This window comes from Hevea brasiliensis, chromosome 16 (genome assembly GCF_030052815.1).
Source record: "Hevea brasiliensis isolate MT/VB/25A 57/8 chromosome 16, ASM3005281v1, whole genome shotgun sequence".
NCBI lineage: Eukaryota > Viridiplantae > Streptophyta > Magnoliopsida > Malpighiales > Euphorbiaceae > Hevea > Hevea brasiliensis.
In genome coordinates, this window is record NC_079508.1 from 69,342,943 (window position 1) to 69,365,645 (window position 22,703).

The 22,703-nt window shown below is 32.7% G+C and overlaps 2 protein-coding genes and 1 pseudogene across 10 annotated transcripts; 2 read left to right on the forward strand and 1 right to left on the reverse strand.

The window, feature by feature from the left end:
• The first annotated feature begins 1,852 nt into the window (after positions 1-1,852).
• On the forward strand, positions 1,853-6,423 carry LOC110656040 (AT-rich interactive domain-containing protein 2-like; annotated as a pseudogene).
• Positions 6,424-8,164: 1,741 nt separating this feature from the next.
• Positions 8,165-14,153, forward strand: LOC110656086 (ubiquitin-conjugating enzyme E2 5-like). 2 transcript variants are annotated; one of them, XR_009144759.1, is made up of 7 exons: positions 8,165-8,392; positions 8,492-8,571; positions 9,049-9,163; positions 9,286-9,338; positions 9,505-9,633; positions 12,550-12,756; positions 13,846-13,990. XR_009144759.1 is itself a non-coding variant. In XM_021812644.2 (6 exons), exons 1-6 carry the CDS (start codon positions 8,202-8,204, stop codon positions 13,974-13,976), a joined length of 699 nt encoding a protein of 232 aa, XP_021668336.2. In that variant the 5' UTR covers positions 8,180-8,201; the 3' UTR covers positions 13,977-14,153. The 2 variants fall into 2 exon arrangements, 1 of the variants encoding a protein (XP_021668336.2); XM_021812644.2 differs by lacking the exon at positions 12,550-12,756 and having other exon boundaries at positions 8,180-8,392; positions 13,846-14,153.
• Positions 14,154-16,272: 2,119 nt separating this feature from the next.
• LOC110656087 (uncharacterized) lies at positions 16,273-20,721 on the reverse strand. Of its 8 annotated transcripts, XM_058137995.1 has the most exons (4): positions 20,349-20,500; positions 20,107-20,256; positions 19,155-19,376; positions 16,273-18,998 (listed from the first exon to the last, which is right to left on the reverse strand). In XM_058137995.1, the coding sequence occupies exons 3-4, from the start codon at positions 19,358-19,360 to the stop codon at positions 16,364-16,366; spliced, it is 2,841 nt and encodes a 946-aa protein (XP_057993978.1). In that variant the 5' UTR covers positions 19,361-19,376; positions 20,107-20,256; positions 20,349-20,500; the 3' UTR covers positions 16,273-16,363. The 8 variants fall into 8 exon arrangements, with proteins under 8 accessions (XP_057993978.1, XP_021668337.2, XP_057993973.1 ...); XM_021812645.2 differs by lacking the exon at positions 20,349-20,500 and adding an exon at positions 20,568-20,721 and having other exon boundaries at positions 16,273-19,376; XM_058137990.1 differs by having other exon boundaries at positions 16,273-19,376; positions 20,107-20,273; positions 20,349-20,508.
• Positions 20,722-22,703: the final 1,982 nt, after the last annotated feature.

Below are 22,703 nucleotides of genomic sequence, written 5' to 3' on the forward strand. Positions count from 1 at the left end.
AATTTAATTTTAAATTAAATTTTAATATTTTATTTTCATAGAGTAAAAATAATTTATCCATAAATAAAATTATAACCTAATTTAATAGTAAAAGAATAAAATATTAAAAAAATAAATTAAAAAATAAAATAATTATAAATGTATGTAGAATTTTTTATATATTATAATATTTTTTTAAACTTTTATATATTATAATTAAATAATATCACTCGTCGCTAAAACCCTTATGACAAATTTTTAAGAGATTTATACTATTTTTTTTTTTTAGAGATTTAAAATTTGAAATTAGAAATTCATCAAATTAATAATTTTAATAATTTGTTAACTTGATATTTATGTGTGCTAAAACATAAAATAATGTAGATGACATGAATTAAGGAGATAATTTATCATATGACTAAGAATTTATCAAATTCATATCAATTGATAATTATAAATTTACAAATAAATCATATAATGTTTTTAAAAAAATAATGGACTGACACTTATTTCATCTTAAAAATGTTTAATTATTTCCTTAAACAACATATAAGATTTAAATTCGACAGATAAAATGAATAAAGGGAGTAATTTAGTTAATTCTACTTCCTCAATCCCATTTCAATGTTTTAAAAAAAAATTATCTCACTTTATTTTTGTTTTAGAAAATTATGGAAATATTATTTTTTTTAAATTTATCTTTATATATTATTATTTCAATGCATTTTTCTCTTTTTTTTTTTATCACATTTATCTATATTAATTAAATACAAAGTTATTTTAGTCAATTATCACTCCCTTCATCATATTTTAATAGTTTTTAAGATTTTTCATAAGAATTAAAGAAATAATTGAATAAAAAAAAATTTATAAAAAAATAATTAACTAAAGTACTTTATAGCATTATTGAAATGTAAAAATATGTTAAGAAGAAAAATGCAGTAGGAATAATAATAGGTAAAAGTAAAATTAAAAAGATAATTTATTTTTTTTAATTTTTTAAAATATCAAATGAAATGAGATAAAAAAAAAATTTTCTAAATCATTTATTACAATGATTTTATTTTAATTTTAATTAATTTAATTTAATATTTTATTTTTCAATTTTTTAAATCATCAATTTAAATCAAATCAATTTTAATTCGTGACTGAATTTACTCGGAAAAAAAAGAAAAACTCATATAGGATCAGAATCAGAAAGACTTAAAACCTTAATTATAATATATATAAAATAATATTTTTAACCTTATTTTTTAAATAGTTTTATGGTCAACTTGTGTTTTCTTGAATGTAAAGTTGAGATTTTCCTTGTTGGGTTACTGTTTTAATTACCATTTCTAATCCAAATTATTCTTGAGAGTTGAGGTCCTATTCATAAATTATCTTCTGTCTCTGTGTTCGATTAGATCCCAGATTCCCAGTCCAATATATTTCAATTCCTCTGCGCTGGCACCCACTGATCATGTTTTCAAGAATCCAATCCCTCTTCATCAATCTTGATATCTCTCTTTCTCTCTTTCTCGTGTTGTCTTCTTAGTATAAATAAATTTGGCGGCTTTGCAAGGCGCAGAACCCAGCACAGCAATTCCAATTCATGACCCAGAAAATGAGGTAAAAGTCTTGAAAACAAAATAGGGCTACAGGCTGCCAGCCATTTTTCCCTTTATAATAGCATGCCATGGCCATGCCACCTTGATTTCAAGATTCATGTCAACTTTTAGTTATTGTTTGCGAATACAGAGTAGAAGAAGATAACTTTGTGCTCTTTTGTTGTTTGTTCTGTTTTCTTTCCCGTTGTTTGTGATTACAAAGACATTAAGCTGAGAAGGAAAAAAGATATATATATATATATATTTGAATAAAGTTAAGTTTCATGGCAGGGTGGTCAATGTTAACAAATGGGGCTTCTTTAGATTGTGCTGATATTACCAGTGGCTGTCACAGTAGTGCTTGTTGCACTGATGTTAATCATGCTGTGAAGGATAGCAATGCTGTCAATGAGTCTGATGATGGTTATGAAATGAAACTAAGATGCCTGTTTGATCAGGTTCTTTCAGTTTTTTCCTATGAGGCTGCTGCTAGGGGATGCATTAGTCCTATTCCAGCATTGCTTGGTGATGGGCAATCACTGGATTTATGTAAACTTTTCCGGGTGGTGAGAAAAAAAGGAGGCTTTGATTTGGTAAATGGTTTCTGGACTTTTGAGGTAAAAGAGCTAGGCTTGGATATTAGAGCTTCAACTTCAGTTAAATTAGTCTATTTTAAGTACTTGTATGAGTTGGAAAGATGGTTGAGGGGAAGCTTTAGAGATGGGAGATTGGGAAATGATCAGTGTCACCCTGATGGGAATTTCAGTTGCATCATTGGAATTAGAGAGAGAGTTTAGAAGTTTGTTATCTCATGTTTATCAAAAGGGGAAGGATGGTGAATACAAGAAAAATGGCAAGAACGTTCATGTGGATGTCTTGAAGAGTAAAAAGGGTTTTTTGGATACCAAAGATGTACATAAAGTATGCAATTGTGTTGGAAATAAGCATATTGATGATGATAAAAATTTTCATGATTATAAGGAAAATCATTCTAATAATGATGATAATGATGGCGATGATGTTGTGATCTTGGATCTTAGAATTGGCAAGAAAATATTTGATTTGCAGAAGAGAAAGCGAGAATCACTGTCAACAATGCTGAACTGGGTGATCCAAATCGCAAAGTGTCCTGATGATCCTTCAAATGGGGAAATACCATCATTATTTAAGTTGAAGGACCACAAAGGCAGTGAATTATGGGCCCAGGCTGTCAGGGCACGAGATGCTCTTTTGTGCAGAAGGCAGGTTAATTCAAACTCTGAATGGCCTCTCTTGCAGGTACATTTGTACATTTGTGTTTCAGTTATATATGTTTTTTCATATTCAATGCTTTAATTTGTTGTTAAACAGTTCCTTTATGTCTAAAGACATTGGTGGAGCTGGATCTAGAATTTTAATTTTGGGAGTGGCCAACCCTAATAAAACAGGACTTTCTATATTTCATACAATGTTTATTCGTTATTTGGTTACTGAAGGGAAAGAATGCAATCAAAATATAATGAACTTAACTGATAATAGCAAATTATAAAATATTTATCAAACTTCACATTTCACAAACAGAAACAATCAACATTTCAAGAAGATTTTCTTTTTCTATTTTTCACAATTTTAGATAGTGATTTGTTTCTTTATTGTTTGATAAATATTTGACTAAATGATTGAACCAAAAACAAATACATGTAAATAAGGAGGGGAGGCAATGGAAGAGGAGTTCAGAATTGACAATCTGGGAGTTCAGAATTGACAATCTGGTAACCACTTCTTTGTTTGAAATATTTTAAATGATAAACGCCATTTAATTCTGTTTCATTTACACGAGTCAATACTAATACATCTCTTCAGCCTTTTAAGCATTTAATTCTGATTATAATATATTGTGATTTTCCATTCTCATAATCATCATGAAACTTATATGTCATTTGATAATCACAAATGGCACTTGGGAAGTGCGGCATAATTGTAGAATTTCTAAAGCACTTTATTTATGAAATTTATGTAATAAAGGTTTTGAAAACATTTGGAGGGGTGAGTGTGGCCCCTATGGGTCTCCATCTGGCTGAATGGCTGCATAAAGCAGTATGTTCAGTAGCATTTATCTCTGACTTAGGTTTTTGCATTTGGTGTGGAGCACTAGCCAACTGCTCCATCTCATTTTCACAGGTTAGTTTATATGATTCTCAATGTTTTGTTCTTTTTTGCCTAGATTTATTAGCCTAGGCTTAATATAGCTGTTTAATTGTCTAGTGTTGATTCAAGTCAAAGTCCAGCAGAAATGCTGTTATCCTCAGTCAAATGCTAACATTATAACTGAGATCCACTATATAAGATCTCATCTTCCAAGGCAATGTGATTGACTGATTTGTTCTGTTGCCTTCAGAAAACCTAGCTAGATCACTTTCTCAAACCAATAAGAGATATATGCGCCAGTACTTGTTGATGAAGTTACAGAAAAGAATGAGAATTTGTACAGATGCACACGTGTATGTCATAAAATGAATAGATATGTACATAGACCAGTAAAACATAGCCAACAACTGTCATTTATTAGAAGTTTCCATTACCCTTTTGAATTGTGATATCTGATCATTGGTTTAAAATGTAAGATATTTTTGTTTCAAACTAACTTGGCACCAAAATTGTTTTGGAATGTGAGAATTGCTTGGAATGCGTACTTTTGAAATTGAGGATATAAGTATGAAGATTTGCTTTCATTTTCTAATAGGTATTTATGAAGATCACATTATATCTACAATTGAAACTTCTGGTTAAACAATCTGTGTAAACTTTAAATAAGGCTATTCTGATTAAATGGCATTTGGAGACCATGTTTTTTGTTTGCATTCCTGGCAAGTTAGAGGTCATTTGACAACTTGATTTATGATGACTAATGGTGTAGACTTTTGGAAGTATCAATTACTTACATATGCACAATTTCAATAGACTTGTACATGCGATAGTTAGATTTACACAGATGCTATATCTTTTAGTTAATGATTAGTTGTTACTTTGGTGGTGCATCGCCTATATGTACACCTTGGTAATATCCATTGCTGCTGTACATGCCTTTCAAATACATTTTTGCCATATGTATCAGTGCTTAAATTGGCCTTTTACACATTTATCATTTATATATCTAACAAGCTCACCGACTTGGCCTAGAAGGTTGGGCCTTATTCAGTGACGGGGCCCAGGCCTTCATAAGTTTCCTTCAACTATCTAACACAAGTATATGGATTCTAACATAAGTTTTAGTTGTTGCAAAAGAAGTCAGAATAAAAGTTATTGCGGTCATATTCCCTTATGAAAACAATTTAAACTTGCTACAGAACAATCACAAGATGCATCCATCCATGTATGAGGATGTTACGCTTGCCAATGACCAGTCTGCAAAGAGGTTAAGATGCAGTGAGCGACTTTCTGCTTTAGTCAAACCTCGTTTATGCTCCTGTTGCAGTTCATGTTCTGCTGCTCAAAGTCAGTTGATAAGTTCTCCCAACACAGAGTTTGAGAATGGCCTAAAGCAACGACCACCTTTTGCTGATGATTTATCTGCTGTAAGCACTACACTCAGCCCATCTGGGGATGAGGAAATTCTGAGCCATGTTTCAGTGGGTCCTCATTTTCAAGCTGAAGTCCCAGAATGGATTAGCATAGTTTCTGAGAGTGACCCTAGGTGGCTAGGCACACGAGTGTGGCCTTCCGATGGAGACCATGATGCCCCAGTTGAAACAGTTTCTACTGGGAATGGAAGGCCCAATTTATGTGGTTGTCAGCTTCCGGGGTCTGTTGAATGTGTCAGATTTCATATTGCCAAAAACAGAATGAGATTGAAACTTGAACTAGGCCCCTTGTTCTATCATTGGAGATTTGATCACATGGGTGAGGAAATTTCTCTTAGATGGACAGCTAAAGAAGAAAAGAGATTTAAGAATATATTGAGATTTAATCCCCCATCTCTAGACAAGTCCTTTTGGGATGATTCTCGAAAGCACTTTCCTAGAAAGACGAGGGAAGATTTGGTTAGTTATTACTTCAATGTCTTTCTTGTTCAGCGCAGAAGTTATCAGAACCGTGTGACTCCAAAACATATTGATAGTGAAGATGATGAATCAGAGTTTGGATCCTTGAGTGACAGTTACGGTAATAAAGCTGTCCAGGTTTCAGGCAGCAACATTTTGATATGTTCAGAGAATCAGCAGTGCACTGATTTCAAGTAGACTGGAATTCAGGTTAAGAATCAGTTATTTGAAATACGAACCACTAATGGTTTTTCATCCATTTGTAGAAGTTCACAGGTTGCATAGCACTGCAGCATCACTTGTTGCTTCTGAAAGTTTTGATGGAAACTGGTTGATCAGATATGAGAGCGATGCAATTTTGAAAAGATGCACCAAACAAGTGGAGCAGCCAATGAGGAGATTTTTGCTGTCCTTAGGAGAAGAATTTGAGTAATGTTCTAAAGTTCCCCCTGTTGCCCATCGAGTGTTCTTCAATCATGCAGCTTCTGTGCCACAATGGTCTCATACTTTGTGCAAAAACTTGAATGAAGGAAAACATGGGGAGAGAGAGAGAGAGAGAGAGAGAGAGAGAGAGAGAGACGTGCGTGGTGGTTTCTTTGAAGTTAACTTTGTCATAAGATGGAGTGTATCAGTGTATGCATGCTTGCCATTTCCACTTCTTCACATCATGTTCCAAGGTCTCAATGTTGGCTTTCTTGGCAATGGTGTTTTACTTCTCTTGTTCAGTATTCATATATTAGTTTGTTGTTTGGCTCACAGTTGTAGATGAAGATCAATATACAAATGAATTTTCTTGTAGTGACTTGCCAATCAATATACAAATGAAATATCAGATACTAGACAATTCACTATTAAAATTTTCACATTTCTATCAATTTTATCATCAAAGAATCGATCATGAATTTTCTTTATTATGAATTTTTCTTCCAAAGTTGTCAAAATGACCTTTGACAACAAAAAGTGATACCTCTAGAATGAATTATCCATAAGATAAAACTCTTATTATCGGTTCCTTTTAAATAAATAATTTGTAAGAAAATAATTTTAAAAAACATTATACAATCAGGTATAAATTTTAATTTTTTTTAAATTAAAATTTTTTATTATAAATATAAAAATTAAAAAAAAAAATAAATTAATTGAATTAAATTTTTATAAAATCATAATTTACAAAAAGGAAAGAACAATTTTGGAAAAGACTACGGTTAGCCCTCCTGTTTGAATGGAAGAAAAGAAATGTAGTGGTCAAGTTGATTTCTTTAAACACCCAAAAAGGAAACTATTATAATCAAGAAATGAAAGATCCTTTATCGTATATGTTCTTGAAGAGAGAACAAAAAAGCCATACGTATTAAATGAATAAATAAATAAATAAAAATTCCCTGCCGGGCGGGGTTTGCTGGTGATGAAAGGGAATTCAGTGCCAGAAACTAGACATGGGCAAAAGAATGTAGAGAAGGGTAATTTGCCTACGCAACAAACTCTGCGGATTCTCGGTGATATTATCTTTTTGCTATTTATCAACATTGCTTAGGGCTTTACAACTACGCTTTCCTAGTCTTTTATTTATTACTAGCCATATGCCCACTTGCAACTTTATTTATTTTTTTATGGGTTAAATATATTTTTAACAAATAATCTTGTAAAATAAATTAAATCAAAATTTTGAATGCAATTAGAAAGTTTTTAATTTTAACATAAATAATTTATTTTTAATTGATTAAGAAGATTAACTTAATATAATGCTTGAAAATTAAATCAATAATATCACCTTATTAAATCTATAATAGCCATAATAAATTAATTTATATACCAAACATACATATATCATATTGTTTTAATAAGTAAATTTTCTATTAAATATTTTCAGAGAAATATACTTATCAGAAAGTATAATATGTTGAACCAAATAAACCCTAATTTTCACATTGACTTTCCAATTTTGTCTAATTCTCTATTTAATGGGAAAACTTAGATAAGGGGTACAATGGACTTTAAAATTGGTGATACTAAAGTCGTTAAATTAGGGGAAAAAACACTTTCAAGAAAATTTATTATTTTAAATATTGTTTAAATATTCTTTTATTATTTTGATATTTTTAAAATTAAATTTAATTTTAAATTTGATATTTAATATTTTTTAATTTAATAACAATAATACCAAATACATGCATACGTATACACTTTCCCTGCTTTTTTGTAATGGCACATACGTAACTTGTAATTTAATTTAATTATTTTTTGTTTTTATCAATTATATTTATAATGTTTCTTACCAAAAGCCGAAAAAAATGTCAACAATATCAAATTGTTCACATTATTTATATTTTACTCATAAAATTTTTTATATAAAGTCTTAAAAAATCAAGAAAAAAAAATAAAAAAAATAATGAAAAAAATGGGAGACAATTAAGAATGTGATGTTAAATTGTAAATTAGATATATAATTAATAAAATTAAAATGATGGATTGTAATTGTAAATTCTAATTTTCTATTATTAAATAAATACGAATTATGTATGGAAATTAAAGAAGAGGAGAAAAAAAATCTTTTGGTTAAATTTGAATCTGAGAAAATCTAATGCTTGCTCATAGTAAAGGTGAAAAGTTAACTATGGTGATTGGCGTGTGGCTACTGCAGATAAATACTACTAGTTTCACTCAGTCTTGCTTGAACTGCTTTTGGGTGTCCCTTTTCATTTGGGAAAAACTATTTCTCTCTTCTGTCTCAGCTCTCTGGAAAAACAAGACAAAGGCGAAAATGTCTTCTCCAAGCAAACGCCAGGGGATGGATTTGATGAAACTGTAATTTTATTTCTTTCAAATGATTCTTTATTTGATTGTTCTTTTCTTGCTTTATTTTTTCTTTTATTTTTTTTCTGGGGTTTCATTTGATTGAACTAGGATGATGAGTGATTACAAGGTGGAGATGGTCAATGATGGCATGCAAGAGTTTTATGTGGAGTTCAATGGACCAAAAGACAGTACAATTTCTATACCCTTTTTTTTGTTTTACAATTTTCTATGATCTAATTTGTTTCTTTTTGTGTTTAATTGAACTTCCCTTGATGTTCTCTTTTTGGATTCTTTTTATTTCTTGAGTTGATTGTTTGCGTAACTGTGTTGACCTTGTGCAGATGCTTTATGCTGTAGATTTGTCCTTGACAATTATATCAAATGAACATTTACCTTTTTTCCCCCTTTTCTTCTTTACTGTTTCGTTCTGGGTTTTTAGTCAATAATTTTGATCATCTATACATGCACAGACGTCTACTCTTAAAGTGGAGTGTGATTTTGATGAGTCGTATTCCTGTTATCTGAGTTGTTGGTTCCTATGAGCTGCAACTTTGTTGTTCACTAATTTTCCTTAATGAGGATAAAGTATATTGGTAGAGTGATTCTAGGGAGTTTTACAAAGAGTTTATTTTCTTTTCTTTGTTGTTTTCTTTGGAACATGACAGGTCCTTATCAGGGAGGGGTGTGGAGGGTAAGAGTAGAATTGCCTGATGCGTATCCTTATAAGTCTCCATCTATTGGCTTTGTCAACAAAATCTACCACCCAAATGTTGATGAAATGTGAGCTAATGCATGTTGTAATTCAACTGCTTTACCTTGTTTTGAATGCTATTGTTCTTTTATTTGGGTTTTTTTTAAGAACACGAGTTTTAACACAAGAATTGGCTGTTTTTGAGTTTCAGGTCAGGTTCAGTTTGTTTAGATGTTATCAACCAAACTTGGAGCCCCATGTTTGGTAAACCTACTGCATTATTGTTTTTCCTGTATACAGTTTATATCCTTTATGGGGAGCTTCTAAATTTATTTCTTTTGTCCTTGGGTTCTTTCATTATTTTTAGTTGTGAAATTATCATCTGAAGTTGACAATCAAATTTGATTTTTCCCCTTTTCCTAATTTCTAGATCTGGTAAATGTATTTGAAGTTTTCCTTCCTCAGCTTCTTTTGTATCCCAATCCATCTGATCCATTGAACGGAGAAGCTGCTGCTCTGATGATGCGTGATCGCAATGCTTATGAACAAAGAGTGAAAGGTAGCAACTCTAAGCAAAGATTATCTCACACATTATGACTTAAGTTTAGCTGCTGTAAAATTTTCTTTAAACAAAAAAAAAAGAATTTAATACTTCCAGTGTTAACTGCATTTTCTTTTTCCCTGGTGCTTTTTACTCCACAATGTTTAAAATAAAATAAAAAAATCAATGGGGTTCATGAATCTAAGAGGCTGGACTTAGAAATTATGTTGTGTGCCTAGTACAGTAGTAATCATGCTCCGTTTATGCTTCTAGGATCTCTTTAGAGATTTGAGTGCTTTGCCTAGCAAAGAAACTTGCAGTGTCAACTTTGAACCCGGTGAGTAGTCAAAAGTAATTCTTGTCCCAGTTACTTAGCATTCTTGCACCTTCATCTTTAGGTTGCTTGTGCATCAAATAGGGTATCCAGGCATGCCTAGTTTGTCATGAATTATTTTAATCGCCCCTTTGTTTCCATTGGATCATATGGAAGCAGACCTGTTTCCAATGGTGTTTTGGTTATTGGCATTTAGAATAGTCATAACACATTTGAGATCAAGTAGAAAATTAAAACACCTGAGACATTGTGGGACCCTCTAATCTAGTTTAGCATCATCTTCCCATAACACTATCACGATACTAGGATATTAATGGCAAAAAGGCGGAGGAAAGGAGTTGTCACTCAATAATAACCGAGACAAATTCATAAGAAGAGATGTAGGTGGCAACTTTTCCTTTGCATAGGTCAACTATCATTTTTTTACTATGAGCCCAATGGCTTAGGTTTAGGATAGTGAGTACAAGAGAGGGAATGTGTTAGGCACCCTCACTACCTGAACTTGCTTTAGAACAAAAGTTAGCCTCTATTAATGATTCATGAAGTCTGTCTTATTGTTTCTTTTATTTAATTCCTTGTTCATACATTTATGCAAGTCTAAAGTTACACACACAATTAATTCAAACAAATCAACTATGTACATGCGCAAGTAATTCCTAACATGTAAAATTGCTAATTTAGTAATGTTACCCTTTTACCACCTTGCCCTACATACATATTTCATACAAACTTATTTACATTCACAAAACAAGTAGAAAGAATTAACTAATCTAAGTCTAATATATACATTATCTTTTTAATTTACCAAGCTGCCCTATATGTATTTTTACTAAGTTTAATTAATTAAATCTATTTCAATATGATTAAAATAATTAAAAGTTCAAAGTAAAATAAATAAAATCTACAACTAAAGAAAGGGGAGGAGAAAAGAGAATTAAAATTAAAATGGCCTTCCCATGCCCAATAAAAATCCTACAATTATTACTTGGCTTTTTTAGGCTTTTACCGCATGCAAGGGGCCTTGAATTCTTATGCAGTGCATTTCGTTCCAATTTTCAGCTTATGCCTCCATGCTCAACTCCTCTTTTCTTTTGACCATGTTTGATCTCCTTTTACTTGCTTTGATTCCTTTTAAAATTTCTTTTCATCCATTCATGCCTTATTTAATATTTTTATGCTCAAAAGAACAAAATATTAAAGCAAGAAAAATAACACCAAAATTTAAGGCACAAAATTAATAAAACTTATTTGAAATTTTAGATTTCAAGTTTGGGACTTTGATTTTAATTCCTCTTATTCAATCTTCTAATATTTTCAAAAGACAAGTATCAAATTCAAGCACAAAAAAAAAAGTTTGGTATGAAATTAAAATAAGAAGAAATTAAATAGAATAAAACATTAGGATTAAAAAATGAGAATCACAATGTATGGACCACCATTTGTGTTCGCATCTAAAAATACCCAAAACTTCATTAGAAGCTCTAAATTTTACCATAATCTAGTTAGTACTTCATTTTACCAAATAGAAAAATAAATCAATTATAAATATGCATGAATTAATGTACAATGAGACAAAAAAATAAAATTAAGATTAAAATAAAAGATGACGCTATCAGGAAACTTATTAGGCCAATAAAATAAACCAAATGAAAGTGACATGCCATATATAGTACACATATGAAAAAGTAGCCCATCAACCTTATTAATTTTATATACGTAAAAGACTAAGGCTATTTCAAATCTAAAGACATGGAATTGAGATTTCCTAACAAATAATTTAAAAACAAAAAATAAACACTAAAAATAAAAACAATTTACCCAAGGTTATAGATTTGACTCACGTATTTAAATGCATAAAAAAAGCAAGATTTGCCCAATCAGATTTACTTTTTAATTGGTCTTCAATTCTTTGAAGATCTTATAGTACTCAAGAATAAATGGGAATATGTCAAAGATTAATGGACATGTGATCTTGGTCAATTGGGTACCTAAAATTAACTTAAATCTAAAAATTAACTAAGATAATTTTTCTAAAAGGATGGGCAATTGTGGCTCTAATGGCACAAAAGATAATCTTCTAATTAATTTAGAATCTACCTAGGGTGCTCCAGCAGATTATGGTTATTTTTTTTTCTTCATTAGGTAATCTGGGTAAGTTATTTATAGCAAAAAAATATTATTTTAAAGCCTATCAAAAATCTATTTAAAAAAATAAAATAAATGAGGAATGATTATCCCACTAACCAACCGGCTATTAGGGATAATTATCCAATTGGTTATGAGAGATTATTATCCTTCAAATATATTTATTAATCCTTTTTTTTTATTTTTACAATTTTTCCTACAAAAATTGTTCAAAGGCTTTAAAATATAATTAGGCCAAAAAGTACATTAAAAGCCCATTTTTACATTAATAAATTTAATGAGCTTGGATATTTAAATTAAGCATAATTAAATAATTTGGGTTTTTAGACTCAATAAAAAAAACCTTTTTATGCTCCCAATTAGCAAACCCAAATAAAAAAAATATGTATTCCTGTTATTCTAAAGTCTCCTGAGTGCTTTAAAATTCCTTATCATCCGATGCTATTTCATCGTAGGGCACCTCACTGCTTTTACAAATCATGCATTCCAGAAGTTAAAAAAATAACTGTCTACAGACATCAAACTGTACCTTGAGTTCCTTTCGTGGGCCTTCATGAGGCATGGTTAGATGCTTTGAAAGTTGATCAATCTTGACTGTGATTTTCTAGAACCTTGAAGATGTGCTGAAACTATACTCAAGTCAAATGAAAATCTTCTCCAGTGTAAGTTTGGTATGTTAATTCAAAAGGTTAACTAAATAGAAAGTTATGCTAATAGAAGAAGAATCAGTAATTACTTTCATTTGGTGCATGATAGCCTGAAGACTTGGGGAGCAATAACCATTTGTGTTATTCTTGAACATATTTGATAGCATATTGCTGAATATTACACAAATTGCAGCTTCAAGCACAATATTTATTTCTATCAGAATTTTCTTGGGAAAAAGTAGTGCTATATTTATGTAGCATGAGAAGTGATGACAAATTATCATCTATTGCCTTTTGAATTGATCCAAAAGGTTCAATCTAATTTCAGTGTGTTCAGAGATTGAGGTATGAGATGATAATTAGGTAAGGACAATATTAATTTTGCTAGACATGGAATCACACCATGGAAATAACTGGGGGCCCAGAAGCAGTGTGACGCAAATGTCTTGATCAGTCCTTTGATTTCTCATTGACTACTGATTTAGTCTTGGTTGAACTTTTTTTTTTAATCCCAGATAGAAGAAACCATCAAATTAAGCAGTTAACATGAAGCTGAAGAACTTTTAATTGAATGGGGTTCATTTTAAAATGGGTGCGTAATGAGCTTAACAACCGTAAGATTAAATATTTGTATCGAGATGTGTTGCTGAATTAAAATTTGAGTTTCGGCTTACAATAACTGCATTCTTTTAAAATTGGAGTTGCATTATATGAAGTAAAAGACAACTATGAAGTCATTAAATCTTTTGTACAATGAATTACAGCCAACTCCATCAAAAGTTAAATAAAACTTCAGAAAAAAAAAAGGCTTGTAATAGACCACCCCTCTGCTATCAACCTCCTTTATTCCTCTATAATCTGTACATGTTATGGAAGATGATTGTTAATTTAATTTCCGAGGTCGCAAGCTAAAAGCCTTTTTTCCATTGCTGTCAAGTGCTGTTCATGAAAGTAAGTCTAAATCATCACTGCAAGGCAATGCCACCCATTTTCTTGTTGGAGTGCTTGCTAGCACGGGGCTTTTTCTTCATTTTCTTTGAATCATTTGTTCCTTGTTATTTCATGGAGTTATTTAGTTCTTGCTTTCAACTGTTTAATTTCCAGAATACTGTGAGAAATATGCAAAGCCGGAGGATATCGGGGCCAAACCAGAAGAAAAATCAAGTGATGAGGAGCTGAGTGATGATGAATATGCGTCCGAGGATGAGCAAGTTGCTGGCAAAGCTGATCCTTAATTGCGTGTTTGCATGCAATCTAATTGTCTGTATTGTACATGATATTCAGCTCGTGGAAAATGAGACCCTTAAAAAACTGAAGGCTCATGGAAAAATTCCTGCCCTTTCTGTCGTTTATTTTCCATGGATGTTTTGTAAATTATTAAACTCAGGATCAATGCCTTAAATATTCATTTACTGTCGGGGCTGATTTCTTTGCATGCATGAATTAGATTTATACATGTGACCTTTTCTGGCTCCCCATCATGTGATTTATGGGCTGTTTTCACAATTTCCTCATATTTTCTTGTCTAATTGGCACCACGTTGGTACAGAACTCAGCCATTGATGCGCAACTCTGATCTTTTTCCCCCTAATCTGTTAAATAGTAAATTCTAAGGATGACATCAGAACAACCATCTTTGTCAGTGAGAATTGGAACTTCTCACGAAAGTTCTGAAAAAAAAAAAAAAAAATTCCATGAACCCCCTTGGTAACAGATTAACATTTTCTGGTCCTTGGGGGAAAGGCTTATATGTCGAATCCACCACGCCTGTGAGAAAGACCTGAGTATTGAATCCATGAACACCCTAAAGCAACATGTATGATTAACATTTGACTGTAAATAAAGAAGAAAGCTATACTCAGATTTAGGCAGTTATGATTCAGATATTTCAGCTTAACAGTTGGCATGACACTAAAGATGCTTGCCGAAATGCTTTCACCCGATTATATGGTCCCTTCAATGTTGGGTTCTGAGATAGAAGATAGCAGAATAAGCATCTTAGGCTAGTTTCCTTTACTTGAGTCAACATCACATATACTCAACTTACAAATGATTATTATTCATAACTTGATCATTAACTGAACAACTCAAAAATTCAGCAAAACTTGGGAAATCCAGCTATGTGGTACACTAAATGAATAAATTAAGAAGATTTATGTAATCAACTGTCATAGGAATATTAATTCGCGTTCTATATGTACTACCTATTTGAGGCCAGCTAGTGTTCTCTTGTCACAACAGTATTACTTCCCTTATTTGTCGAAAGTTTCAGCAACTGAATTCAATCTCTGAGAAATATTCCTTACCCATCAATATCAACCAAAACAAGAGTGTAACAAAATGGAATTATCTTTCTATTGCTTTTTCATGGAAAATTTTAATGAAAGAGCTACAGCATTGCGTGCCAAATAGATGTGAGAACTTGCCCCATATGATCCAAGTTGATTCAAAACTTTCCCACAACAAAGCCAGAAAAAGACTTATCCTAAACAAATTGTTAGAATTTTTTAGTCAAACGTGGGTATGTGTACAGGGGTCAGGCTCTACTTTTTTCAAACATTCCACATATGTTCCCATACATCATAAGATGTCTAACTATTCTTATTCGACACAGGTACTTCAATATAAGCTGAAGAATCAAAGTGCTATGCTTCCTCCTCTTAGGATGCTCAAAGAAAACCAAAATTTGCACGACGGGCTAACAGTCAAATGATATACAACCTGACAGCCCCTTCTAGCTAATATGCAATTTTTTTATTTTTTTATTTTTATTTTTTTTTTTGGTGTGGGGGGGGGGGGGGGGGGGGGGGGGGAGAAGGGGCGTGGTTGGAAGGATAAGAAGCATAAATGGGAATGTTTATATCATGTGTATTTTCTATATGGCTCCATGAACAAAACACTTTCTGAATAAATAACAGCTCAAATAGATGAAAGAATGGAACTAAATTCAGACAACTCCACCCAAAATAAACAAATAAATAGATGGAGCATAAAGACTTCTGAACTGGACCTGGCTAGAAATCTTTTTGCTTTTCTGACTCTGCACTTGTACACTTGTAGCATCAACATATGTCTCCACAGAGGCTGTATCTGAGCCCGATCCACTGACTAATGCAGCCAATGAATTCATTCCAGATGGAAAAACCTGGGAGGATAGCCTGTTATGGAAAGCAAAGCAGTTCTTGTCCAGGAATCTCCTGTCTTCTATGCTGATGCAGGGACATTATGAACCAAGTTCGCCAAATATTAAATATTAAGTGTTAAATTGGCCAGTCTCCCTTTGCCCCCTGTGCCCCACACACACACCCCACCCCCCCCCCCCCCCCCCCCTCCTCCCTCTTCTTCTTAAATCTGATTAAAATAATAGCAATGCAATGAAGAAGGAAAATAATTTTGTTAACTGAAACAAGAAACTCAAAACATGGTCAGAAATACACATACACGCACATGCATGTATTCATGTAAGTATATGTGTTATGCACATGCATTTTATAACAAAGAGGAAATTTTTGAGGAATGAATGGGCATCACTTAAAATGGTGTAAAAATATTCCTCTAAAATTTTTACATTATTTGAGAATTTTGTATAATTCTAATGTAAGTCTTGCTTACACGAGATAGTCTATGGTGAAGTGTAAATCTGAACATTTGCAAGATGCCTGGTGAGTCTGCTTAGAGTTTCACGAGCAGATACAGTGTCTGGATGGTCATCACCACAAACTGAAGTTCTAATAAAAATAGCCTTCCTTATTAAATCATCCCCCACACCAAACTGCCCCCCTCTCAGCATGAGCTTTGCCCTAGTTTCCAGCACAGTGGCTCTGGATAGTGCTAGCTCCTGCCAAAGGTATGGATTCAACTGAGCATTAGTCTGGATGGGCCTCCAACAAAGAGATTTGTCCAACCACTTCTCAACTGGGGTAACAAATGCTTGGTCTGCTGCTTCCAAAGCATTAGTGCAAAGTCGCAGAAGCTCCAGAGCAGCATTGCATCGAGAGAATGTAATGAATGTCCAAATTGCAAGAGGCAAAACCACTTCCCTAACAAGGTACAACAACTCTGACACCTTCAGCTCAACAACTTTGGGTTCATTGCCAAAACCGAATAACAAAAAACATGCTGCCCATATATGTTCTGAATGGTGGGATATGGACCCACGACTGATTACAGCTTGAACCATAGCCTGTGCAACTGCAGCAGTTCCTCTCTTGCACACATAGAGCTTAACAAGCTCATTGACATGGAGATAGCCTTGCTTGGTACTACTTCTTGCAATATTAAATCTCAACAACATGGAGGATGCTTCTGCTTCTGACCTTTTGATGTATGATGAAGTGAGACCACAACTCAAGTAATGCAATAATTTTCTGCATAACCGTGCCCCCCTATGCTTCTGGGGTATCTTATTTGCAGCTAGTGCTAATAGAGAAACAGGAATAGCAGATGGTCCAAACCAACCACTAGCTTGGACCATTCTGCTTGCCAAACTCCTTGGCCCATCTGCATGATCAAATATTGAGAAACATAGCTCAAAGAGTTGCAACAGGAAAATGTTGCTCTTCAGTGTATCAGATTCCCTACCACTCCATGACATCTCCCTCAAGGGCATTCTATTTATGGTGTCCAATAGCCTGCTTGGATTTATAGGAAGCTCAGATAAAATTGCTCCTACTATTGCAAGGCCCAAAGTTGACCTTCCTACTTTCTCCTCAATAACCCTGAAGGCATCAATTTCTGAAATTGAATAGTCTTTCCCACTGCCCTGCATTAAACACATTGCCTCAACCCCTGATAAGTAAGAGAGTTTCAAGGGTTCCAAATTCATCACACGAGGGAGCCGTGTGGATATTATGATGTGGGTCTCTCCGCCAAAGCGGGGAAGAAGATCCATTACAAGTTTGTGATCCCACCAGTCCTTTTCACTCTCCAAATTATCAATCACCACCAAAAAAGGTATATTTCTCATGAGCTCTTTCCGAACTCCATAAATGGCTTCCTCTTCTTGCTCCTCAAAGCTTTTTATCCTGCCTTTCTCTGAGAAATTATCAACCCCCGCATCAACTTCTAAGAATGAACAGAGATTTAGATAATTCTGCCTAATATACCTGCTTTCTCCTCCAATCCATAAAACCATCTTGTACCTCTGTTGATATCTATAGGCAAATTCCAGAAGAAGTTCTGTCTTGCCAATTCCCGGCTCCCCTGACACACAAGCAATCCCTTTCCCGTACATGATTTTTGTTGATCTTTTTCTCCTTGCATAACGTCCACCACTTTTTGGCCTCACTTGGCGCTGCCTTTGAGAAATTTCTGTGCTTTGCATCTCAATCTCCTTTTCAGATTCCTTCCATACAACTGGTTCTTTACCTTTCTTGGCTCCATTCCCCAAGTGTTGCTCCTTTCGTTTTTCCTCCATTAAACTGCTCTTACTCCATCCAACTGTTAAATTCTTTCTCCTGGGTCTTGCCTTTAGTTCAAAATAATCTCTTTCTGATTCTCCACTAACATCACCAAAAAGTATAAACTCCAGTTCAGACAATTCTTTCTTCCTTCCAATGAAGTTCTCATTTCGAGGGAAAGGGAATTCTTCTTTATCCACCTTCTCTCTCCACTTAGTCAGCCGTTCTACAACACTTCTCCTCCCCAATTTCATTGCCAGAAGCGTGACAGCCCTTAGTATGCAATCTCTCCAGTTACCCTCCTGAGCTTCCAGTTTCCACTCATCAACCTGAGAAAGACCATTAACAGCTTCCTTCCACTCCTTCTCCGATCCACCATACAAAAGCCATAACTCACCTCCATGTTTTTCCCACAACTCTCCCCTCTTTTCAACTATGTCCCTGACCAGGCAATCATCAAGAGTCAAATCAAAGAATATAGGCACCAAATTCTTCTTGCTTGCCAAAAACCTCAGTTCCTCAATGGTATATGGGTTCCTAAAGGACTTCTTTGTCAGTACTATAATGCCAAAAGAAGAAGCATCCATTGCCCTCTGGACAATTTCATGTTTCCACGAGTTCCTACATCGAGCTCTGTCAGATACAAAACAACTCATCCCCTGAACCTCCAATTCAGCACGGAGCCAATTAGCAAACCTCAGCATCGAAGGTTTGCGACCATGCATACCTATGAAGATGTCACAGCTCAGTCTGTTTGAGGAAAGTGGTACTGACACTGGAGTACATGACGTTTCATGGCTTCGCACATGCTTTCTGCGCTTCTCCCTGAACCCAGAATAACCATTGTCATGGGCGTAGCTGTAACCATAAGGTGAGCTGTTAGAAATGCCAGTTGAGGACAATATTCGATCAAAATTCTGGAAATCAGTTCCAATATCAGCAACTGGATCCCTTGAAATGTCTGATAAGACATCTTGGACATTTGCTAGAGATGCTGGTACTAGATTTCCTGACCTGGAGTTAAGGGAATTGCCACTTAAATGAGTACTGTCACATAGAGCTTCCAACCTTGTTGATTCAGATATTTGACAGTTTGGTGATCTTGGAGAGAAGAAAGGAGACTGATTTGCTGAAAAGAATGCTGAGGACGATGATGACATATTCCTTGAAGTTGTTACTGGTAACCCACCAAATCGAGAGCTATCTTCTCGGAGATCCATACTTGCAAAAATCTCCCTTTTCAGAGGGATTCAGTTAGACTCTAATTATGAGAAGCCATTGTGAGATGGATAATGACTTTATTCAGTAAATTTAAAAAAAAAAAAAAAAAAAACTCCCCAAAATGGAACAGACACATTCAAAAATGCAACAGCAAAATTGAATTCTTTTATTTAACATTATCAGTTTCAGTGACTAATAAAAAAAGGAAGAGAACAATTTGCCCATAACAATCATCAGAAAAAATTGAAAACTTCATATGATATACAACACTAGGAGCAAAATTAGGCAATTTCAACATAATTGAATATCTAAACAAATATAATTATGCTGACAAACAGGTTCTCAACAAAATTCAAATTACCTAAAAGGGTTTTATAACAATACCAGTAAATAATCACAAAATTACAAATTCAATACGTAAACAAGTAATATAAAGATGGCAACTAAAAATAAAGTCACAAAATTGGAACTTCAATGCCTACAGAGGTAAAAACCAGCTACGGTTATGAATATTTAAGCTTCAAAAAGAAGAAATTCAAACATGCCATACATTTAAAACATATAGAACCATGTCCTCAAGTTGAACAAAAAAAGCTATACAATTAATCAATGAAGCTTGAACTTTAGGGCATTTAGATCTAACCAGATAGTCAATATACAGAAAAACGTTTAAATAAGATGCTCCATTTCAGATTTGAGAAGAATAAAATAACATTTCAATGATAATTCAGATCTGAGAACTTACTTGGCGTCAAATCTCGAGCCAATTTCAGAGGTTCAACCTTTCGCCTTTAACCCAATCCACCCAGTTCTAAAAATTGAATGGTGAATCCAGAAGAAATAAAATTTTGAGGCTCGAGTGTTGTTTATTATCAGTGCAATGAACTGAACCAGCCTACAAAAAAGTTGACACTAACTTGACATACATAATTACCACAAGCAAATTTACAAAAAAAAAAAAGGACAAATGACGATTCAATCACATACATACAGAAAGTGTTGATAGTGAGATATAGAGAATGATAAAGAAGTAGGAAGAAACCAGTCCATGCTCTCTCACTGAAAGTAACTGTTTCTACTACTATTTAGTGATGGGTTTCATCTTGAAAGTGATCCTTTTTTCGATAAAAAAAAAAAAGGGAGAGAGAGAGAGAGAGAGAGAGGGGGAGATTTTTTGGTTAAAACCCAATACAAAAATTTGCTTACCTTTCCAGTGAAAAGGAGCAACAACCGTATTCAATATTCACCCAACAAGACCCTTCTTTGTCTGCTAAAAAGACTCTCTTTCCTTCTCTAAAAAAGATTTTTCACCTTCCCTCTCTCTAAGAAAATAAGTGCTTTATTTTCTTCATGCATGACCAGGTGATGGAAATGGGGTGCAACGAACAGAAGCCCCGCTAAAGGAGGGGAAATGGGACCCAATGGGACGGATCTGACGAGATACTGGATTGTAGGCTCCACATAAAATGATAGAAAGAACAGACACTTGCCCACTGTCAAACTGTGAAATTTCAGGTAATCCACTTTTGTTTCACATTGGCGTTTCTCAAAGTTCCAGTGGGTGATGGTCGGGGTTTTTTTAAGGTTTGCCAAAAAAAGCTTGCGCCTTTTTGGAAGTCTTTACTCTCTCGCTAACAATATATTTTTTTTTTTTTCGGTGGAATTTGGAACAAGTGTATTTAATATAAGAATGAATTTAATAATTATTAAATTAAATATTTATATTAAAATATATAAAAAATATTAAATATACATAAAATAAAAAATATATAAAAAATATATAAATTTAATATAAATATTTAATTTAATGTTATTTTTATTTATTGTTTAAAACTTTTATATAGTAATTAAAATATTAATTAAATTACTTAAATTATAATAAAATTTTTTATAATTTAATTAAATTATTATTTATCGTATATAATAATTAAAAAAGGATAAAGATAATACGGTGAATTATAAAAAATAATATAAATAATTATTATATTTGGTAAAAATAATGGTCAAATTTAAAAAAATAATTAATATATCTTAATTTTTTTAAGTGATAAATAATTTTAGATAAAATAATTTTTAAAAAATAAAATGTAATAATTGTTAAGCTCATATTATATGAGCTCAAACTTTTTATAGCTCTACATATGGTACAATGATATTATTGCCTATAGTAGATAAGTATTTATTTAAAGCAAAATAATTAATGTAGTTTTACCAAAATTATCAGCAGTATAACTCATAAAAATTCTTTCTTTTTCTTAAAATAGCAAAAATGGCAATTGTAGTTAGTGCGATTTGATTTAGTAACTAAAAATATATTATATACCTGATGGAGTCAAATTTAAATTTTTACTCCCTCAATTCCTTTATTTAAAAAAATGATAATTATAATATCTTAGCATGTACCTTGACATTAAATTTAATATTTTATTCTATGAATTTTAATATTTGAAATATAAATTCAATTGATCAAATACCTATTTCATAAATTCAAATGTCATTGTTTTAATTGTAAAATTTTAAATTTGAATATTAATTAAAAGTAAATTAACCATAAAAATGTGAAATTATTATGTATGAAGCAATTAAAATTTCTTGCTACCAACTACAGTAAATGATGGATAGATGATAACAAATAAGTTTATAAGTGCAAAATAATTGCACAAAATAAAATATAAAAAAAATAAATAAATAAAACATGGTTGATTGTTACCCATCAAAAGACAACGCTAGCACACATAGTTCAACCAACCAGCTTAAAAGTCTTTGGTTACACTGCACCAATGATGATGAACAGAGTTTGTTCAATTATTTGGCAAAGAATTTATGGCCACTTTCTATATAAAATCCACTATTTAAGCATGGCACATGGTTCGCATAATCACTAAATTGTGGTCCTGAGTGACCAACATCAAAACAAGCCATGCTTTTTATTTTTTCCTTTTAATCGGAAAAGTGTGTACTCAAACTTAAATTTTGCTAAATGAGTGTTGCCTTCGGTACTAAATCAAGTTAGGCAATCATATTTGCAGAATTGAGCATTTACTATTGTGCTAAATACTTAAATTATTAGTAGAAATATAACTTTATCTCGTTATATTGTAGCAGTTCAAGCGTTATAGACGAAATATATTTAGATAAAATGTTGATCGATTGAGTTATCTCCATTCACTATCAATAATACTTAGTATTTATTAGGAATTTAAATTCATAATATTGACTCTGATATTAATTTTAAGATCGCGTGTTTACAATCGTGTTAAATATTTAGACTATTAACAAATATGTAATTAATACTGACTCTATTAAATTATCCCTACTCAATACAAACAACACTGATGAAAA

What these genes read in the sequence shown, in the direction of transcription:
- LOC110656086 (XM_021812644.2), top strand. Translation starts at nt 8,202, where the DNA reads ATGGTGATTGGCGTGTGGCTACTGCAGATAAATACTACTAGTTTCACT. An exon ending in CACCCAAATGTTGATGAAAT is followed by an intron (nt 9,164 to 9,285) that starts GTGAGCTAATGC and finishes TTTGAGTTTCAG; the next exon opens with GTCAGGTTCAGTTTGTTTAG. An exon ending in TTATGAACAAAGAGTGAAAG is followed by an intron (nt 9,634 to 13,845) that starts GTAGCAACTCTA and finishes TTTAATTTCCAG; the next exon opens with AATACTGTGAGAAATATGCA.
- LOC110656087 (XM_021812645.2), bottom strand. Translation starts at nt 19,360, where the DNA reads ATGGATCTCCGAGAAGATAGCTCTCGATTTGGTGGGTTACCAGTAACA.